General features: G+C 40.0%; 1 protein-coding gene across 6 annotated transcripts in view; it reads right to left on the reverse strand.

The window, feature by feature from the left end:
* The window catches only part of LOC129769992 (dipeptidyl peptidase 4), a 311,477-nt gene that overhangs the window by 150,594 nt on the left and 141,294 nt on the right, over positions 1-19,589 (reverse strand). For all 6 annotated transcript variants that reach the window (XM_055772553.1, XM_055772554.1, XM_055772549.1 and 3 more), the window contains 3 exons: positions 1,124-1,309; positions 192-349; positions 1-129 (listed from right to left, as the gene is read on the reverse strand). The exon at positions 1-129 is cut by the window's left edge and continues 77 nt beyond it. In XM_055772553.1, coding sequence (XP_055628528.1) covers positions 1-129; positions 192-349; positions 1,124-1,309 — 473 coding nt within the window. The remainder of the gene's footprint in view (positions 130-191; positions 350-1,123; positions 1,310-19,589) is intronic.

Here is a 19,589-nt window from a genome sequence, read left to right on the forward strand (position 1 = left end):
CTGCTAACCCATGAAGCAACAAATAAGAATTGGATGGAATCTGTTTCCCTTTTTGTGTCGCATCAGCTTCAACATACGCTTTATAATTCTCGGTTGGCACTCCCAATATCCTCTCGGTGAATACGGAATCTGAAATTTTTAATTTCTTATAATTTTTTGTATGCAGGTGTATAACACACATCACATCTTACTATAATATAGCCAGTCTGTGATGGGTGAAACTGAGATACCACATTTGAAAACAGTTTGCTGCGATCCAAGAATCATTGCAGTAACATAACCTCCGTACCCCCATCCCCAAACTCCAACTCGATTTTCGTCCAGGAATTTAAGAGTATCTAATAGATGCCTGTAAACGAGTAATAAAATAAAAAAAAGGAATTTATTGAAATTTATAAAGATCTTTTATCAATCGTCCCAAAGCCCAATCTGCGAACTCTCCGCGCAATCGATTGTTTGAATCCTAATCAAATGACTGCCAATTTTGTATTCATATATGCTAAGAATGCTGTTAAGTATCCAATCATTCCTTTGGGAAGCAGTCTACATATTTATTTCTTGTATTAAGAAAACAAAGTACTGGGTCTTTTCAAGCGGAACACGAAGCTGATGGAAAGCGGCGAAAATTGTAAATGTTACACAATCCTTCGGCCAAAGAACCAAAGAAGAGGACTGAATCAGGATATTTTCAAAGCAGAATTTCGAGACAAAAAAGTTACGGAGTTACGCACGACGAAACGTGCCGTTTGTCAGTTTTCTTTAATATTCTTTGGCAAAAATGTTGTACCTTGTTCACCGTTAGGGGAACGAAATTTGTTTTATCGGGATTCCCCAGAAAGTTTTTTGTCTGGCAAACAATTTGGAATTTTGAACTGAGAAACAAAGCTTTCGTTACCTTTGAGACCACGAACCAACAAAATAATAATACTGGTCAATTGTGAAGCACATACTGAAGAAAAGAGGAAGAAACTGCAATTGTACTGAAGGGCCCAACATCGCAAGAAATATTGATCGTGTATCAAAATGATTTCATTTAGTACGTAAAAAAATCACATTTTTGGGAATGAACATAATTTATGTAATACAAAAATAGTATAATTCCACAAATAGTATTTCAACATACCTTAAAACAGCAATTTGATCTTGGACTTCAACTCCTCCGATATGTCGATAGAGAGCTTTTTTACCTTGTCCTCTAGCACCTCTCACATCCAGCCTCACGTAAACCACATCATTGTGACTGGACATATACGTACCCCAGTCGATTTTGAATTCTTCAGATACAGCTGTAGATCCAGGTCGACCGTTTCTGTGTAAAAATAATAAAAAATAAGTTTTATGGTTTATTAGCAAACAACACAATGTGGAATTGCGTAACAAGTGTGTCAAACTTAGAGGATAGATAACTCTTTAAGGGTAAGGTGACATTGATTCGGAGTACACACGAAAATTTGATTGTACGAAGAGAAACAAACAATTTTGTTCGATAGAAGCTGGCGAATTCGAACGAAGCAAGGGGGTAGCAATGTAACCACACCAATACAACTCAATGTGGTTGTTTTCTCTCGAGATGAAGAATAGAAAGTGGGAAGATTCACGGGTTTTGGTTGTGTTGAACTTTGATTGTGTTAGTAGCCAGGATAATAGCAAGTTCACATACCAGGCATACTAGTCAGTTACTCAAATGGTACAAAATTGAATGTGTAAACGGATAACGTCGAAAGAGGATATACAGAAGCTAATCATAGATTTCCAAATCATAGTTTTCGCATTATGAAAAAAAACAACATATCACGAACTAAAATGTTTAATTTTTTCTTTGATTTCAGAAATAGTATTCTAATGTCTACTTTGTTTGGATTCTAGAGCAACTCTATTATTATTATTTATTTATTTGTGACACTTTACCACTAAAATGCGTGGCATTTGTGTCATTTTATGATTTACATTTTTCATTTTCTCGCTGCATTAATTATAACTAATTAGATCTCATTGAACAAATTGCTATCTCTTAAAAAATTTAAAAGGGCTTTTTCTTTTTCAGTGTCATTAGCTAGTATTTCACTTAGGGATCCATTGATTCCGCATGCTTTTCTTATGGGTTCATATCCTCTGCAATCCATTATTATATGTTGCACAGTTGTTTGCACTCCACAGTATATGCAAACAGGTGGGGGGTTATGGTTCATTAGGTGTACATGGGTGAGCCGTGTATGCCCTATTCTTATTCGGGTTAGAACTCGTTGTTCGGACGCGCATTTGCGATCTTTGTATTTATTAGGTGTGTGCTTAGCTCGTCGCAACTTGGTTCCACTTTGATGCCATTCTGTTTCCCATACTGACCAGATTCTGTTTCTAATCGCACGTACAACATCCTGGGATGGTACCGGGATGTCAAGTTGTGGTTCATTTCGGCCTTGTTTGGCCAGTTCATCAGCTTTGTCATTGCCAACAATGCCAGAATGGCCAGGTATCCAGCTGAAGGTAATATTCCGTTCCTCTATGTTCTTTTCAATGAACTGTATCCATGGGTGTTTTGATTGACCTCCACTTAACGCATCAAGACAGTTAGCGGAATCGGTAAAAATAATGACATTTTTATGTCCTCGTACATGTGATACGGCTGTTTTTAGAGCAAACGCTTCTGCTGAAAACACGCCACATATTTCAGGTAAACCGAAACTGTAACTATAGTTGCACATCACTACTCCAGCACCAGTTTGGTTATTCTCTTTGGAGCCATCGGTGTAGATTTGTTCATGGTCGGGATAAAAGCTAGAAACAAATTCCTTGAACTGAGGTAAAACAGTGATCCTGTTTGCGCCTGAAGAGCAACTCTATGGAAGTTTGACTTTTGTCAGCAATTGTAATTATTTACTCACAATTAGGGTGCTGAATGCTTCAGTCGTCTAAAACTAAGACGCAATCGAAAAACTTTTCGTCACAATCTAAGTCATACGGAGTCAATTAAATTTAATTTTCAAGTTCATTTTACATGAAAAAATCTTGCATCTTTTTTCCCATGCGCTGTCAAATGTTTATCCGTCAAAGGAACAAAAGATTGTGTGACTCTGACATTGTTCGTTTACGTTTTTGGTAGACGTAACGAGAAGTAAAACTGAATTGAAATTAAGTTTAGAACACTTCAAAAATACTCAAACTTCAGTTTCTGTTAAAATGATGAACCCTTATGATTTTGAACGCTAGCATTGATTAAGGAAAAAAACTAGTTCTTCTTCTTTTTGGCTTTAAGAGGGCTTAAACTTTTCAGTTCATTCGCCTCTAGTGGAAAAAAAACTAATTCGTTAATTTCATTTACTTATTTTTACCTTTAATAACAACACTTTTCCTATGTAGTGGACTATTATAAGAAAAGTAACATACATAAAGAAAATCTGTGACGTCACAGATTTAAAAAATCTTCCTACCTTTCATTTTCATCTCGGTTTTCTCTCACTATTGCATACAATTCGTACGACCACTTTTCTGCATCCAGTGTCACCGCCGCTTAAAGCACAGTTATGGTTCCTATTGTGCGTACAAAATAGTTTGGATTAAAGGCTGATTTAGACGATGCCAGTCAGCGCTCTAGTTGAAGTATCCAGTGAATAGAGAACAAACACTCTGTTCCAGTTAGAGGCCAATTACTTGTTCGATACTGGTACAAATAACTTGTACAGAGTGTCTGTTCTCTGTTCACTGGATACTTCAACTAGAGCGCTGACTGGCATCGTCTAAATCAGCCTTAATATACTTAAGGCTGATTTAGACGATGCCAGTCTAGTTGAAGTATCCAGTGAATAGAGAACAGACACTCTGTTCAAGTTAGAGGCCAATTACTTGTTCGATACTGGTAAAAGTAACTTGAACAGAGTGTCTGTTCTCTGTTCACTGGATACTTCAAATAGAGCGCTGATTGGCATCGTCTTAATCAACCTTTAAGGTAGTGTAATAGCTGATTTACACATTGACCAGGCGCCTGTTACTTGAACGTCAAAGGCACGCCATATTTAGATCACCAGTTGACTGGTGCTGTGCGTTTATACACATTTTCAGCAACTGAACAGCTTGGCAGTCACTTTATCCTCGATGACGAATGACAGTGTCGACGTCTGGTGGCGATAACCATTTTGGGAGGCAAATTAATCTTTATCGGTTTGTCAAAATTTGAATGAAAAATTTTACTTCTTGTTAATTTACTAATAAAACACGTCGTACTGAACCTTCATCAGCTGTTTTTATGAAGCACAATGCCGTCAACGCGAATGGAGATTCTTCCATGTATACGTTGAGGGAATTGAATTTGATGTTCCTTGTACCGTCGAACCATCCAGTGTTGGCAAATGTAAAATGCGAATGGCAAATAGCCATTCGGCCGTAGTTCTGTGCGCATGGTATCTAAGGAATTTCTCGTGAAATTTAGTTTATTCAATCTGATATGTTGGACAAATCGTCAGTTTGGACGACTGTTCACATATTCTAGGAGAGGTAAACATAATTTTGATTCAATCTCAGCAATTAATTAGCATAGAAATTACTTTGATGTTTGGGGGCAAAGTGGTCATAGGTGCATAACGACTTACAATGTTATGTTTACTAAAGCTAATATACCTCATCACATTCTGCTCTTGAAGAAGTTCCTTTTGTGGCTTTGACCCAGGAAAAATATGCCACTCCAACTAAATCAAGCCTCATTACGCGTAACGTTATGTGTTATTTACAACGTTTTTGTATGCATGAGCAAATTTTAATTGAAGCTCTAGGTGAATAGACCAAGCTTATTTCATACATGTACCTACTATATCGAACATGATTTGAACAAATTAGGACGAAAAAACGCTTAAATCTATCTAAATGGGTGCTTGATATGTGCGAGTGACCACATTGCCCCCACTAGGTGACCACTTACCTCCAAGCAAACAAAAAGTTCGATTTTTCACCTTTTTTTCTGATGATGAAAAGTGTACTATTTTGAATTTTTATAGTAAAAGCCGTTTGCTACCTTAAACAACAATGAGTTGAACTATAATATTTTTCGAGAAACGGGGATTGAAGGGGTATGTGGACGCTGGAAATGGGCATATTCCTTAGGGTGACCACTATGCTCCCACTTCCCCTAATTTGTCTTAGCAGTTTATTTTGTACTCTTTTGATGATTTCGATATTACTTGCTGAAGCTGTATGCCAAAGTTGGCAGCCATAATGCCAAATAGGCTTCAGGCTGGATTTGTATAGAAGTAGTTTGAACTTTAGTTTTAATTTCGACTTCCTTTCGATTAGCCAATGTATTTGGTTTGCTCGCAATTTCAATTGCGTTTTCTTTGCTTCTATGTGTTTCTTCCGGGTTAGACGGCGATTGAGCACTGCAGATCCATTGAACTTGATTTGTGGGCATGTGTTCTGATTAAGCGTGAACGTAACATGGACACAATTTGTTTCATTTACTTTAATTCTCCATTTTTGAAGCCACTTTTCCACGACCGTTATATGTTCCTGGAGATCCCATGATGCAATTGTTCTGTTTTGACGTAGGACTACGTCTTTCATTTCTATACCGGGGTGTAAAATCAAAGATTCGAAAACGAAAGCGTTACACCGGAGACCGAGATTTTGAGCGTTAATAGCTCCTAAACAACTGAACGAAATGGTATGATAAACACTTCATTCGAAAGATAAAATGTCTACGCGTTCTATACTTGTTACTTTCTGATCCAAAAACTTGTTTCAATAGTCTTAAATTTGCTTTCAAAACAGGCTATTGAAATCACCAATCGGTATATAAGCGAGCGCCGCTCGGAAATTCACTCAGTTCTAATTGAACAGCGATTGGAGCATGTTGTCGCTGTTGTGGTGAAGCTCTTCGTTTATCATGAAAGCGCGGATGAACGGTGTAACCAAGAGCCTGTTTGTGCACCCTAGGCCAGCAGGGAATCCATCAGGAGGAGAGTGATGCCACAAACGTTTCCCCGGGAAGATATCGCTACACACACATACACGCGCGGAATTCTTTCCGTTTGGATGCCATTCAGCATTGAGAAAGTTCCGGAAAGATCTAATCTTTTCTGGAAAATAATCTGCCAGTTCCTCTGGGAATTTAAAAATACATTCATGTGAAAGAGTTTATTTGAATGTTTTCTATCCATGTAACACTGTGACCAAATACATTTGGTTTTGTGATTTTTCAATCAATCGCAATTAACAGGATAGCTTCAGAAGATTATTCTTCTCCATCAGTAGGATATTTCCGTATCCAATATTGTATGCGCCCGCAATCGATTATTGCTCAGTCACCGAAAGTTCCGAGCTCAGAGAGTTCATTCCCCTCTAGTTTGCCTTCCAAATTGCCATCGTAAACCACACCTTCTCTCGATTCAATCACACACAAAAAGCATACTTAAGCGATATTCTGGTGGTGAGACCCATTCATTCTTTGTGTGGACACAGACTGGACAACATCGTTGCTGGACGAGCTGGACGGCGAGGGATCGAGTGCCTTTCTCAAGGCAAGAGGGTGGAGGTGGTAGCGCTGGAGTAAATAGAGTAGAGTTTTCAAAGGGCCTTTCTCAAGGCTAGAGACGAATGAACTGCAAAAGTTTAAAGTCTCTATAATACAAGACCTTCCTTTTTTGAGACACATTCATTTTTCGTGAGGACATCGACAAGACAACATCGTTGCCTAACGTGCTGGAGGAGGTGAACGGCGAAGGATCGACACATACACGCGCAGAATTCTTTCCGTTTGGATGCCATTCAGCATCGAGAAAGTTCCGGAAAGATCTAATCATTGCTGGAAAATAATCTGCCAGTTCCTCTGGGAATTCAAAAATACATTCATGTGAATGAGTTTATTTGAATGTTTTCTATCCGTGTAACACTGTGACCAAATATTTTTCAATCAAGTACTATTAACAGGTGGTTATCGAGTTAGTATTAACCACTGGTGGGCTTCCAGTATCTAATATCTAATCGTTGCTGGAAAATAATCTGCCAGTTCCCCTTGGAATTGAAAATTACATTCAAGCGAAAGAGTTTATTTTAATGTTTTCTATCCATAAAATATCCATATAATACATTTGGGTTTGTGATTTGTCAATCAAGTACAGTTAGCAGGTTAGCTTCTGAAGATTATTCTTCAGAACAAGGTTTTTCGTATCCTATATTGGATGCATAAAAACTTGTGCCTCCAACGTAACGCTCTCGTTTTCGAAGTCCCCCAAATATTCATTTATTCATTCATTCAGAATGGATTTAGATTCAACTTCGAACAAATGATCTCTAAATCAACGATAGTCCTACGTCACCCTCGCGGTTATACCATAGATATAACCCACTTCCTGTTTTTGTGACTGCTGAGAATAGCTGTGTCATCTGCGAATGTTGTAGTCATTAACTTACGCGCGGTCGGGAGATCAGCTGTGTAGATGAGATAGAGAATTGGTCCAAGAACACTGCCCCGAGGAACTACAGCATAAATTTCTCGCTCTGGCGATAATGTTTGGTTATACCGAACATGAAACTTTCTTCCCAGTGGGTAAGAACGCATAATTTCATAAACTTGTGTTAGCATATTTTTAATTTTATAGAGCAGTCCTTCGTGCCAGACTTTATCGAATGTTTGCTACACCAAGAAAAAAACGCTGAGCAATATCCGCGACCTTCATATACTTTACGAATTTTTTCTATCAATCGGTGCACTTGTTCAATAGTGCCATGTTTCGATCGGAATCCGAATTGGTGATTCAGGATTAATCCTTCAATCTCGGGCGCTGATTTGATTAGGATAATTTTTTTCGAACACTTTTAAGAAGATTGGAAGGATGCTGATAGGTCTATAAGATTCCACTTTCTGTGCGTCTTTACCTGGCTTAGGAAACAAATTTTCCACGCTTGTGGGAAATTTCCTATATGGGTCATTGCGTTGAAAATTGTCGTGAGATGTTTAATTGCTAGGTCAGGTAGTTCCTTGATCGTATTGATTCATTGATGATGATCAGGTTGATTCCGTTGATGTGGTCGATACCGGGTGACTTTTTCACATTGATATGATTTTTGTTAACATGTCTCTCCAGCCGATGTTTGATTTTCATTTTGTTTAGGTTTGTAGCACCAGAAAATTCCAGCGTTTCTTGATTTGGTTCCGATTGATTCGGAGTGAAAACTTTCTGAAGATGGTTTGCAAAAGTTGTTGCTTTTTAATCGTGGCGATCGTTTGTTTTGCCAGATATGTCTTAGTCGTCGCTTTTATGCAACTGCTGCTTTTTTGTAGGAGGCAGTAATAAGTTTTTGTGTTTCTGGGTCTTCATAGGTGGGGTAGCTATCTTCGCAGCATTATTCATGAGTACACGGTTAACTGCGTCCTCGATATGATGTTCGTTATCCAGGGGTAGATTGGGAATGTTAGAGGAGATATATGCCTTATATTTTGTCCAGTTCGTTGAAAAGTTAGTGAGATTAGATGACCCCTGCTTCACTTCCTTTTCCATTAAGTATTCCAGGAGTATTGGAGAGTGATCAGATGATTAGTCCAGAAGAAGCTTCGATCGAATTCGTTTACTATTAATATTTTTTATGACAACGAAATCTAGCAGGTCCGGAAGACGTACGAGATCTTCTGGCCAGTGTGTCGGTTCGCCGCATGATGCAATGTCATAGCCAGCGTCTGTGATAACTTTTTAACTCTCTGATCCTGCCACATTTTTTGTTTGTTTGGCGATGTCCTTCATGTCCGTCCCAGCGCAACCTCTTTCGACCAGCTACGTGTTGCACTAAATTGCTGTATGAGAGATACGTATATGGACTGAGCTGCTTTGATCACGTGAGTCATCTCCAACAGAACCTCATTGGGTGTCCTCTACAAAACATTTACGCGCATCGATCATGTGTCTTCTTGTGGAATCTACTAAAGACACAGACTCCTGACATACTTCATCGAAAACTGATTCAAACTCGTGGGCGACGTTTGCAGAACCTTGTGATACCATCCAACAACACGGCATGCTATGCTAATTCATTGTTCGTTCGAGGGTGGTAAACTGAAACTCGTTACCGTCCGCTGTAAAGCGTTCCCCCTCGGAAGCAATTTTTAAGAGTGGCTGCATAAACTTTTGGAACCAAATAAATTGAATTTATTTAAAATGGAAGAGTAGAAAATAGGTTACATTATAATTATATCTGTACCAATTTCAAAACCGGAGGTAGCAAATTTTCAAAAAGATTCACATCTTACGCTACTGGACAATAAAAAAAACAAACAAACAAACAAACGTTGTATAATACACGACCACGAGTGGTAATCAGCCTTGATCTCCAAAAGGTGTGTTTTGCGTTGAAGTCACCAGTGACGATAAATCTGTGCACTTGGAGTGAGAAGAAGTCTTTAAGTTCCTCCTCCGAAGGGTAGTGGTTCAGTGAAGAGTAGAGTGCTGTTAGTACTAATTTCTCTGATTTACTCTCGATGCACACAGCCGCTGTTTAGATATTTAGAGTACTGTGACGGTGCCATAAATAGTGTGGAATATCTCGTTTGATGAGGACCGCAGCTCCTCCTCTTGCTGACCCGTGTGGGTGATTTGTACCATAGAAATCATATGCCGTGATTCTGATGTTGTAGTGATCCGTCAGATGAGTTTCATTGATAAGAAAAACGTCAATGGTGTGTTGGTTCAAGAATAGTTTAATTTCATTCAAATGGTTATGTATCCCGTTTGCATTCCAATAGCATGTTTTCAAAAAAAAATATTTTAAACATTATAATTTTGAGAAGTTGTTGGCTGCGCAACATTCTTGCATCATTGTTTGCATTGATGTCATGAGTTGCATAATTGAACCCATAAATACTTATAATTGGTTCGCGGGAGGAATTATTGGTGTTGGAGGTTGCGAGAGTTGAGCATCCTTATACGATGTGTTAGGTGTGGGCGTCCCCAATCAGGAGGTTGGGGTTTCGGGTGTGTGGCTGAATTTACCGTTGGTTGCAGGGTTGGCTGATGGTTTGCAGGCCTGCTAGTTGCAGCTTTTCGTCGAGATTCTTGCGGTTTTTTCTTTGATGTTGCGTGTACAGGGCACCCCCTGTAGTTTGCAGTGCGGTTGCCACCGCAGTTGCTGCATTTTTTGCTTCTGTTGCTGTTCTTGAGACTGGGCATTTTTTTTTTGTCTCATGAATACCACTGCAGACTACGCAGACTGCTGGAAGGTTGCAATACCATTTGGTATGCCCGTATTCTTGGCAGTTGTGACACTGCACAGGGCCAGTCCGTTTGTGCGGCTCTTCGAACATCACTACACGATTTAAAAGTCGGGTGACTTTATAAATTGGATGCACTTCACCCGGTTTCAATTTCCTTGTTGATGGCTCTAGTTCTACTCTATAGAGCGGCTGTGGTTTTTGACGTAGGACTACGTCTAACCGTTCAATATAGGGGCCCATTTCAATAATTCGATGTGAAAAAGTGTTCAGTTTTTAAACGTTAATACCTCTTCAATTAATTAATGGATTTTGATTCCAAATTCACACATTAATAGGAAATATCCTAATAAATTGTTTATATGCTATACATTACGGTTTTTCACCTCATATAAAGTTCAAATTGATGAAAAATTGGAAGAAAGAAATCCCTACTTTCCCATACATTTTGTCTGCGCTCCCGCAGCGAACAGCTATTCAAGCAACCACGGGTACGGGCGAAACGTATGGACAAGATGATGGTGGAGGACGAGAAAGAGATTATAAATAAATATAGGCGGTCGCTACAACGTTATCTATATGGCTATATAAAGAGAGCGATGGTGGTGCTTGGCCAAGGTGCTACTGACAGCCGTAATGCAAAATATGTTCCAGCATGGATTTGTATAAAAGTAGTTTGAACTCTAGTTTTAATTTCGACTTCCTCCCGATTAGCCAATGTATTTGTTTTGCTCGCATCTTCAATTGCGTTTTCTTCGCATCTATGTGTTTCTTCCAGGTTAGACGACGATCTAGATGTACACCAAGATATTTAATTTCATTCGATTGAGGTACTGCAGATCTATAGAACTTATTTTGTGGGCATGTGTTCTTATTAAGCGTGAACGTAACGTGGACACATTTTGTTTCATTTACTTTAATTCTCCATTTTTGAAGCCACTTTTCCACGACTGTTATGTGTTCCTGGAGATCCCGTGAAGCAATCGTTCTGTTTTTGTGACAGCTGAGAATAGCTGTGTCATCTGCGAATGTTGTAGTCATTAAGTTACGCGCGGTCGGGAGATCAGCTGTGTAGATGAGATAGAGAACTGGTCCAAGAACACTGCCCTGAGGAACGCCAGCATAAATTTCTTGCTCTGGTGATAGAGTTTGGTTATACCGAACGTGAAACTTTCTTCCCAGTAGATAAGAACGCATAATTTCATATACTTGTGGTAGCATATTTTTAATTTTATAGAGCAGTCCTTCGTGCCAGACTTTATCGAAAGCTTGAGCTACATCAAGAAAAAGCGCTGAGCAGTATCCGCGGCCTTCATATACTTTACGAATTTCTTCTATCAATCGGTGCACTTGTTCAATAGTGCCATGTTTTGATCGGAATCCGAATTGATGATTCGGGATTAATCTTTCAATCTCGGGCGCTGATTTTATCAGGATAATTTTTTCGAACACTTTTGAGAAGATTGGAAGGATGCTGATAGGGCTATAAGATTCCACTTTCTGTGCGTCTTTCCCTGGCTTAGGAATCATAATGATGGTCGAAATTTTCCATGCTTGGGGGAAATATCCTTTATGGGTCATTGCGTTGAAAATTCTCGTGAGATGTTTAATTGCTAGGTCAGGTAGTTCCTTGATCATATATCCGTTGATGTGATCGATACCGGGTGACTTTTTCACATTGATATGATTATTGATAACATGTCTCACCAGCCGATGTTTGATTTTAATTTTGTTTTGGTTTATAGCACCAGAAAATTCGAGCGTTTCTTGATTAGGTCCGGATTGATTCGGAGTGAAAAGTTTTTGAAGATGGTTTGCAAAAGTTGCTGCTTTTTCATCGTCACTTCTGGCCCAATTACCAGAGGGCATTCTAAACGGCGGGACCTGTAACTGAGGTCGTTTTAGATTCTTAGTTGCCTTCCATAGTGAGTAATTATTATTTTGATTTGGCGATAATTCAGTTAAGTAATTTTGGAATTTTTCATCTTTCTCGTCTTGTAATAGCTTTCTTAATTTACGTTGTGCCACATTGAATTGGTTTTCAGATTCTGGCGATCGTTTGTTTTGCCAGATACGTCTTATGGCGGGTTTACATTAGGGAGATCTATAGCTATAGATGGATTTATTCACGTGAAAATAAATATGATACACTTATTCGAGGTATATATAACTTGAATAAATTCAGCATATGTAAACGCTTGTGAATTTCTCACTGGTGAGAAATCACTGAAGTTGGGTGCAGTTCTACTTCAGGTGAATAAATTCACCGAAAATATGAATATATTTTCGGACTGTTTCGACCTCGGTTGGACCACCAGCAAAGCGGATTTGCGAAATGCGGGCACAAGAAGCTGCCTATGCAAAATAGACTGGCATTGATTATTTAATAGAATAGAGCAGAGAAGTTAGTTTTGGATTTTCTACATTTTTTCGGTTTAAAGGGTTAGTATCGGTACCGTTTTCGTTGGGGCCCTTCGTTGTCCTTCGTGGTCGTCGTCGTCGCGCTGCGGTTCACCGGTGTGGATGGGAGGGGGGAGGCGTTCTGTCCGTGATGCTCTGGACCGTATAGCAAAAGAGCGTCGCTTGGAAACGTGGTGGTAGGTGGCCGGAGTTTCTCGGCAGGACACCCGAGGATGGTGTAGCGTGATTGAGGGTCCTATTCCGCAAGAGGTCTTCTCTCTCTACCTCTGTCACTTTACTCTACCACTCACTTTTTTTCTTTCACGACTCTTTTCTATCTTCTCAACTCACTGTCTTTCAACTCTCTTCTCCTCAAATTTCTTTTCCAATGATACCAAAATTCTTCACTTGCGTGTCGTTTCCTGACTCCGGACTAAGTGACCGACTCAATCCAACATCTCCTTCCAAGTCACCTCCTTTCCTATCATCCAGCTCCTTTCCTTCTCCTACTCCCTCCCATTTCCACCGGAAGGGCATCTGTCGATCCTGACAGATGTCTCTTTTCGCCCGACACGCAACCTCGTCGGGGCGATGTTGGGTTAGTAGGTTTACATAAATTAAATCAATATATGTACATTTAACAACATTTATACCAGTCGAAGCAAAACAAAAATTGACTTACACACTAGACAGAAAATATTTACACAAACAACCTTTTGTGACCGAAGAATTTTGAAATGATCGGTAACAATGTTAGAGGAGATATATGTCTTATATTTTGTCCAATTCGTTGAAAAGTTAGTAAGATTCACTTCCTTTTCTATGAAGTATTCCAGGAGTATTGGTGAGTGATCAGATGATAAGTCCAGAAGAAGCTTCGATCGAATTCGTTTACTATTAATATTTTTGTGACAGCGAAATCTAGCAGGTCCGGAAGTCGTTCGAGATCCTCTGGCCAGTGTGTCGGTTCGCCGCATGATGCAATGTCATAGCCAGAGTCAGTGATGACGTGGTATAATACGCGACCACGAGTGGTAATCAGCCTTGATCCCCAAAAGGTGTGTTCTACGTTAAAGTCACCAGCGACGATAAATCGGTGCCCTTGGAGTGAGAAGAAGTCTTTCAGTTCCTCTTCCGAAGGGTGGTGGTTCGGTGAAGCGTAGAGTGCTGTTAGTACTATTTTCTCAGATTTATTCTCGATGCACACAGCCGCTGCTTGGATATTTAGAGTACTGTGACGGTGCCATAAATAGTGTGGAATATCTCGTTTGATGAGGACCGCAGCCCCACCTCTTGCTGACCCGTGCGGGTGATTTGTACCATAGAAATCATATCCCGTAACTCTGATGTTGTAGTAATCCGTCAGATGAGTTTCATTGATAAGAAAAACTTCAATGTCGTGTTGGTTCAAGAATAGTTTAATTTCATTCAAATGGTTGTGTATCCCGTTTGCATTCCAATAGCAGGTTTTCAAAAAAATTATTTTGAACATTGCAATTTTTGGATGAGAAGTTGCTGGCTGCGCAACATTTCTTGCATCATTGTTTGCATTGATGTCATGAGTTGCATAATTGAACCCATAAATACTTGTAATTGGTCCGCGGGAGGAATTATTGGTGTTGAAGGTTGGGAGAGTAGAGCATCCCTATACGATGTGCTAGGTGTAGGCGTGAAACCAGGAGGTTGGGGTTTCGGGTGTGTGGCTGAATTTACCTTTGGTTGCAGGGTTGGCTGATAGTTTGCAGGCCTGCTAGTTGCAGCTTTTTGTCGAGATTCTTGCGGTTTTTTCTTTAATGTTGTATATACAGGGCACCCCCTGTAGTTTGCAGTGTGGTTGCCACCGCAGTTGCTGCATTTTTTTCTTCTGTTGCTGTTCTTGAGACTGGGCATTTTTTTGTATCATGAATGCCACTGCAGACTACGCAGACTGCTGGAAGGTTGCAATACCCTTTGGTATGTCCGTATTCTTGGCAGTTGTGACACTGCACCGGGCCAGTCCGTTTGTGCGGCTCTTCGAACGTCACTACACGATTTAAAAGTCGGGTGACTTTATAAATTGGATGCACCCGGTTTCAATTTCCTCATTGCAAAGAGTACGGAAAAATAAGAGTTTTCTCGCACAACTAATCAAATGCTTACAGCAGCCTATCTGAAAGCTTGATTAGTCCTAAAACGATCCAAACGTTCACTGCGGTGGTGGTGCTCACCGGCTCGCCGGAAAAAGCGTGCGTAACCGACGCCACGACCCTTTTTGACGTAGGACTACGTCTAACCGGAAGATATAGGGGGTGAAATGGAAATCTAGGCACTGAACAAGTAGGAAAAAAATGCAAGATTTGGAACGCTTATAACTCGATCATTTCTCAATAGATCGCAAAGGTTTTTGCATCAATTGATAGGAAATATATCTACGCATCTATCATAACGAATAACATTTCATTTTTCTTGAGATAAATAATTGAATAATTGTGAAATATCAAGCATTGTCAAAATGCACTATGTGCCCATTTTTGATTGGTCCATTTTGTGCTCCTCAAATCGTATCGACCAAAACGGGCAACCAGAGCAGCAGCGAAATAGAATGAAGCACGATTGGAAAGGAAAAAGAAAAAAATGAGGGAAACATTGGTCGCAGTTTCACACATGCGTAATTCTCGAGCCAGCCAGTCAGCTTAAAAATCCCCGCTCCGCTGCCGTAACGATCATTCTCACATCGGTTCGCATCACAACACATCAACAAACCAACCCAAGCAGCCATGTCTGGACATGGTAATGGAGGAAAAGTGAAGGGAAAGGCAAAATCCCGCTCGAACCGTGTTGATCTGGAGTTCCCCGCAAGGGTAGCTAGGCCGAGCGCGTTAGTACCAGTGCACCAGTCCACCTAGCCGGCGTTATATAGTTTCGGCCGCCGAAGTGATCGAGTTAGCTGGCAAAGCTGCTCGCAACGATAAGAAAACCCACATTCGGAACAGAACACATTCGGTTCGGTGGACATCAAGACAATAACAGGCAGTTGCGGCGAGTGGCGAGTGGCAAACGCAATCGCAAAACGGCATCAGGTAGCAGAAGAAAAAAGTTTGTTCTTTATACAAACTGCTTTGGTGGCAAATCCAGAACAAGGCGGCATCGAGGGCGCTCGAAATGTTTTTTTTCAAAACCACGAGTACTAAGTTTTCTAAATTGGAACCATTCCATAAAACAAGGCGCTTTTCAGGGCCATTAAACCTTCCAAAAAAGAGTTTAGGAAATACAGTTCAATGCTTTCTAAAACAATATCCAAAATAATAACAAAACACAAATTGATTTTTTCATAATTTGTTTGCCAGGATATGATGAGTATGTGAATTTGGTAGTTGTTCTGAGCTTATTGATTTTCACCAATTCTTAAATTGCTTCTAGATTGAAAGTACAGTAATTTACACTTATCTCGACATTTAGCTAATTGGACGGACCTGCAATGCGACATATTTAGTTGGACATTTTTGTAAACATAGAGTTCGGGGTCCAAATTATGACCCCACATTGAAAGTCGACACTGTACCACTGTCATCGCAAATGTTCAATTGCCATTGAATGTAATTTACTGTAAAATATGTCACAAGCTGGATGGGAAGAAATTTTCCAACTGTGAAAGCTGTGGCGAGTGGCAAATGCAATCGCTGAACAGAAAGGTTTAGCCGAACAAGATGGGGATATCGAGTGATAACAAAACAATAAACTCTTTAGATTGAAGATAATTTTGTGATCCTGAAAAGGACCCTTTTTAGCCTGCATGTGAATTAAACGAGCGAACAAATCGTAATGAATGTATTTTTTTTTGCCATCGCTCCCTTTTAACGCTCATTCGTTCGTCTCGTTGGACTCGCCCCTCTGGCTGAGTTTGCCGATTTGTCTCTATCCTGTGAGTGTGTACCGCTAGAGTATAAAACACGCGGACCCCAAAAAAATATCTTATTTTCTTTCAAACCGTAAACCCGTGTGGTTGTACGGCATCGGCATCGTGGACGTAACAAAGGAGGACAAGTTAAGGGAAAGGCAAAGTCCCACTCGAACCGTACAGGTCTCCAGTTCACTGTTGGTCGCATTCACTGATTGCTCCGCAAGGGTAACTAGGCCGAACGGATTGGTGCCGGAGCACCAGTATACCTAACAGCGATTATAGAGTTTCGGCCGTCGGAGTGCTCGATTTGGCTTGCAAAGCTGCTCACGACAATCAGAAAACCCGCATCAAGAACAGAGCAGCTTCGGTTCGGCGCTCATCAAGACAACGCACGTCGCATTAAATGTAATTTACTGAACAATATGTCACAAGCTGGATGGGAAGAAATTTTCCAACTGTGAAAGCTGTGGCAAACGCAATAGCTAAACAGGAAGGTTTAACCGAACAAGATGGGACTATCGAGTGATAACAAAAACACAACACCAAAGGTTCTTTTCAGAACCATCAACATATTCATAAAGAGTAAACAGTAAACTAATCCATTTTTCAGGTATATAGGTAGGTATTCACGTAGGAGAAGAAAATAAAACAATATATTTAAAATATATATTTAACAAAAGCTGTCCCCTTTGTATAGTCCTACGTCACTCCGGTTATGTCCCCGACATTACCCACCCGTCTTTTTTCTTTCGGGCAGTGTTGCCAGTTTAATTGTAGTGCCAGTAGTGAACCTATATCATTAAATAAAATCAAAAAAGAAAAACACGCATACAAACAGTGAAGTGACTGAAGCAATTATTACATTAAGTGTGATTTGCAATTTTTCCACACCTATTGGTGGCTTTTCAAAGTGCTTTATTAGAACAAAGTGTAATTTTCTGGGAACATACCCCTTAGTGAAAAACCCCCAATAAGGAATTTCAGTGATTTTACATTCGTACCTGCTGACTATAACCTAGGTATAGTCAAGCAGAAGCATGGCTTCAAGTAGCAGTGGGCCTCCGGGAGGCCGGGCTACAAAAGGCCCACCGAAGCCACCGCTAGCCGCGAAAGCACCCCCCAATTGACACTACATTCGATACAACCATGACAGATTCAACAACTGATAGTTCAACAACTGAATCCGAAAGCGAATCAGTCGTTTCTATGTATACTTCTGATGCTCCGAACAAGAATAAAAATAAAAAATAAAAAATATAAAAAAAATAAAAGAAAAATCGCTTAAAGTTCATCTTCAGATTCAGATCAAAAATCCGAAGATGAAATCCAAACCAACAAGGATAAGAAAAGAACAAGCAATGAACAAAGACAGACACCACAAACAAATAACAATACAACCCCAACAAAAAACAACAACAACAACGCACATCAAACAAAAAACAACAATAACAACAACAGCGACGCACATTCAACAAAAAACAACATTCACACAACAAACACTCCAAAGACTTCTACACCAAACAAAAACGACACCAATACCTCAAAGAAAGCTTCTCTTTCCAAGGGTAAAGGACCATGGAACTAATTCTCTTTGAATAGTTTAAACATACACACAATTAAGACTTAGGTATTAGAGTTAAAATACTCCAACACAGAAATTCGGGATACAATGGAACATCAGAAGTATCCAACAAAATATTTCAGAATTAAAAATTCTTATTTCGAACTCTAATCCCACAGTCATAGCCCTTCAAGAAACTATGACACCAAACAATTTCAATAAACACTTCATCTCAAAATATATCACATATTTGAAAGAGGGCCCCAACCTCTCGCAATCATCGCAATCAAGGATGGCACTCCACATGATCTTCTTCCCATTACCACCGACCTTCAGGCAGTGGTAGTGCGCATGAAACACCCCAATCACTCCAATCACAGTTGTCAAAAAGGATCCGTCATTGAGGATTTTATCTCCGACCATTCCCTACTCCCTCTAAACAACGGCCAACACACCAGAATTCATCATTCTGATACTACTTCGGCCATTGATCTAACTATGATATCACACAAACTCTCTTCAAAGATATCATGGAACATTCACGATGATACCTGCGGCAGCGTTTTCCAATTCTCATCTCCTTCGGCCAATCTTCTCCAGAGTTTCTTACAAGGCCAAGATGGAAATTTGAATACGCTGACTGGGCTGGCTATCAACTCGATATTGAAAACCGCCTCTCCGCTAAACAAGACTGGACAGCCGAGGAATTCTCCAAAGTTGTCCTAGAGGTTGCAATATCGCACATCAACTGCTGATCAACCAAAGCGTTGGTCAGAGAACCTGACGAAATAATACAGCCGATTACTATCAATAGCAGACTAGATTGTTTTTCACCTATCACTTTTGTTGAGTTGAAAGGTATCTGTTTTCAATGCAAAAATCGGCTGGTACCGATAATGTCAACGCGAAAGTGATTCAAGATTGCTTTCACATCATTGGACACGATCTGCTGGACCTGATAAATGACTCTTTACGAACTGGGCACGTGCCAAAGGTTTGGAAGGAATCCCTTGTGATTCCAATCCCCAAACATGTTGCACATATTAGAGAAACTGTTAGAACTTGTTGTGAAAGGTCAGCTGATACATTTTATAGATAATAAAGGGTGTGTCACATCAAATTGCATCACGGAAAAAAACGCTGTAGAAATTTAATTTTTAGGAATTATATCTTCAGCTTTCGCTTATAATCAGATAAGAGTGTATAGATCACGTTGACCATGCTTCACTGTCAATTTTTCGTAAATTTGGAAAAATGTCGTCGAACGAAAAAGAGCGTCGTGAATTAATCCTGTGCACTCATTTCGAGAATCCGGAGTTGTCACATCGGGACATCGGTAAGATGCTGGGAATCGTCCAATCCACGGTCAGCAGAGTACTAAAACGATACTTCGAGAACCTACCCATCGACCGGAAGGTGAAGAACGGCAAAAATGGATGCTCCGTCAGTGAAAAAGATCACAAGCGCGTAGTTAAGCAGTTTAGACGTGATCCGAGAAGTTCGGTCTGGGATGTCGCCAATAAGCTGAATTTGTCAAGTTCATTCGTCCAGCGGACCAAGCAGCG

The sequence above is a fragment of the Toxorhynchites rutilus genome, chromosome 2 (genome assembly GCF_029784135.1).
Source record: "Toxorhynchites rutilus septentrionalis strain SRP chromosome 2, ASM2978413v1, whole genome shotgun sequence".
In the NCBI taxonomy this organism is placed as follows: domain Eukaryota; kingdom Metazoa; phylum Arthropoda; class Insecta; order Diptera; family Culicidae; genus Toxorhynchites; species Toxorhynchites rutilus.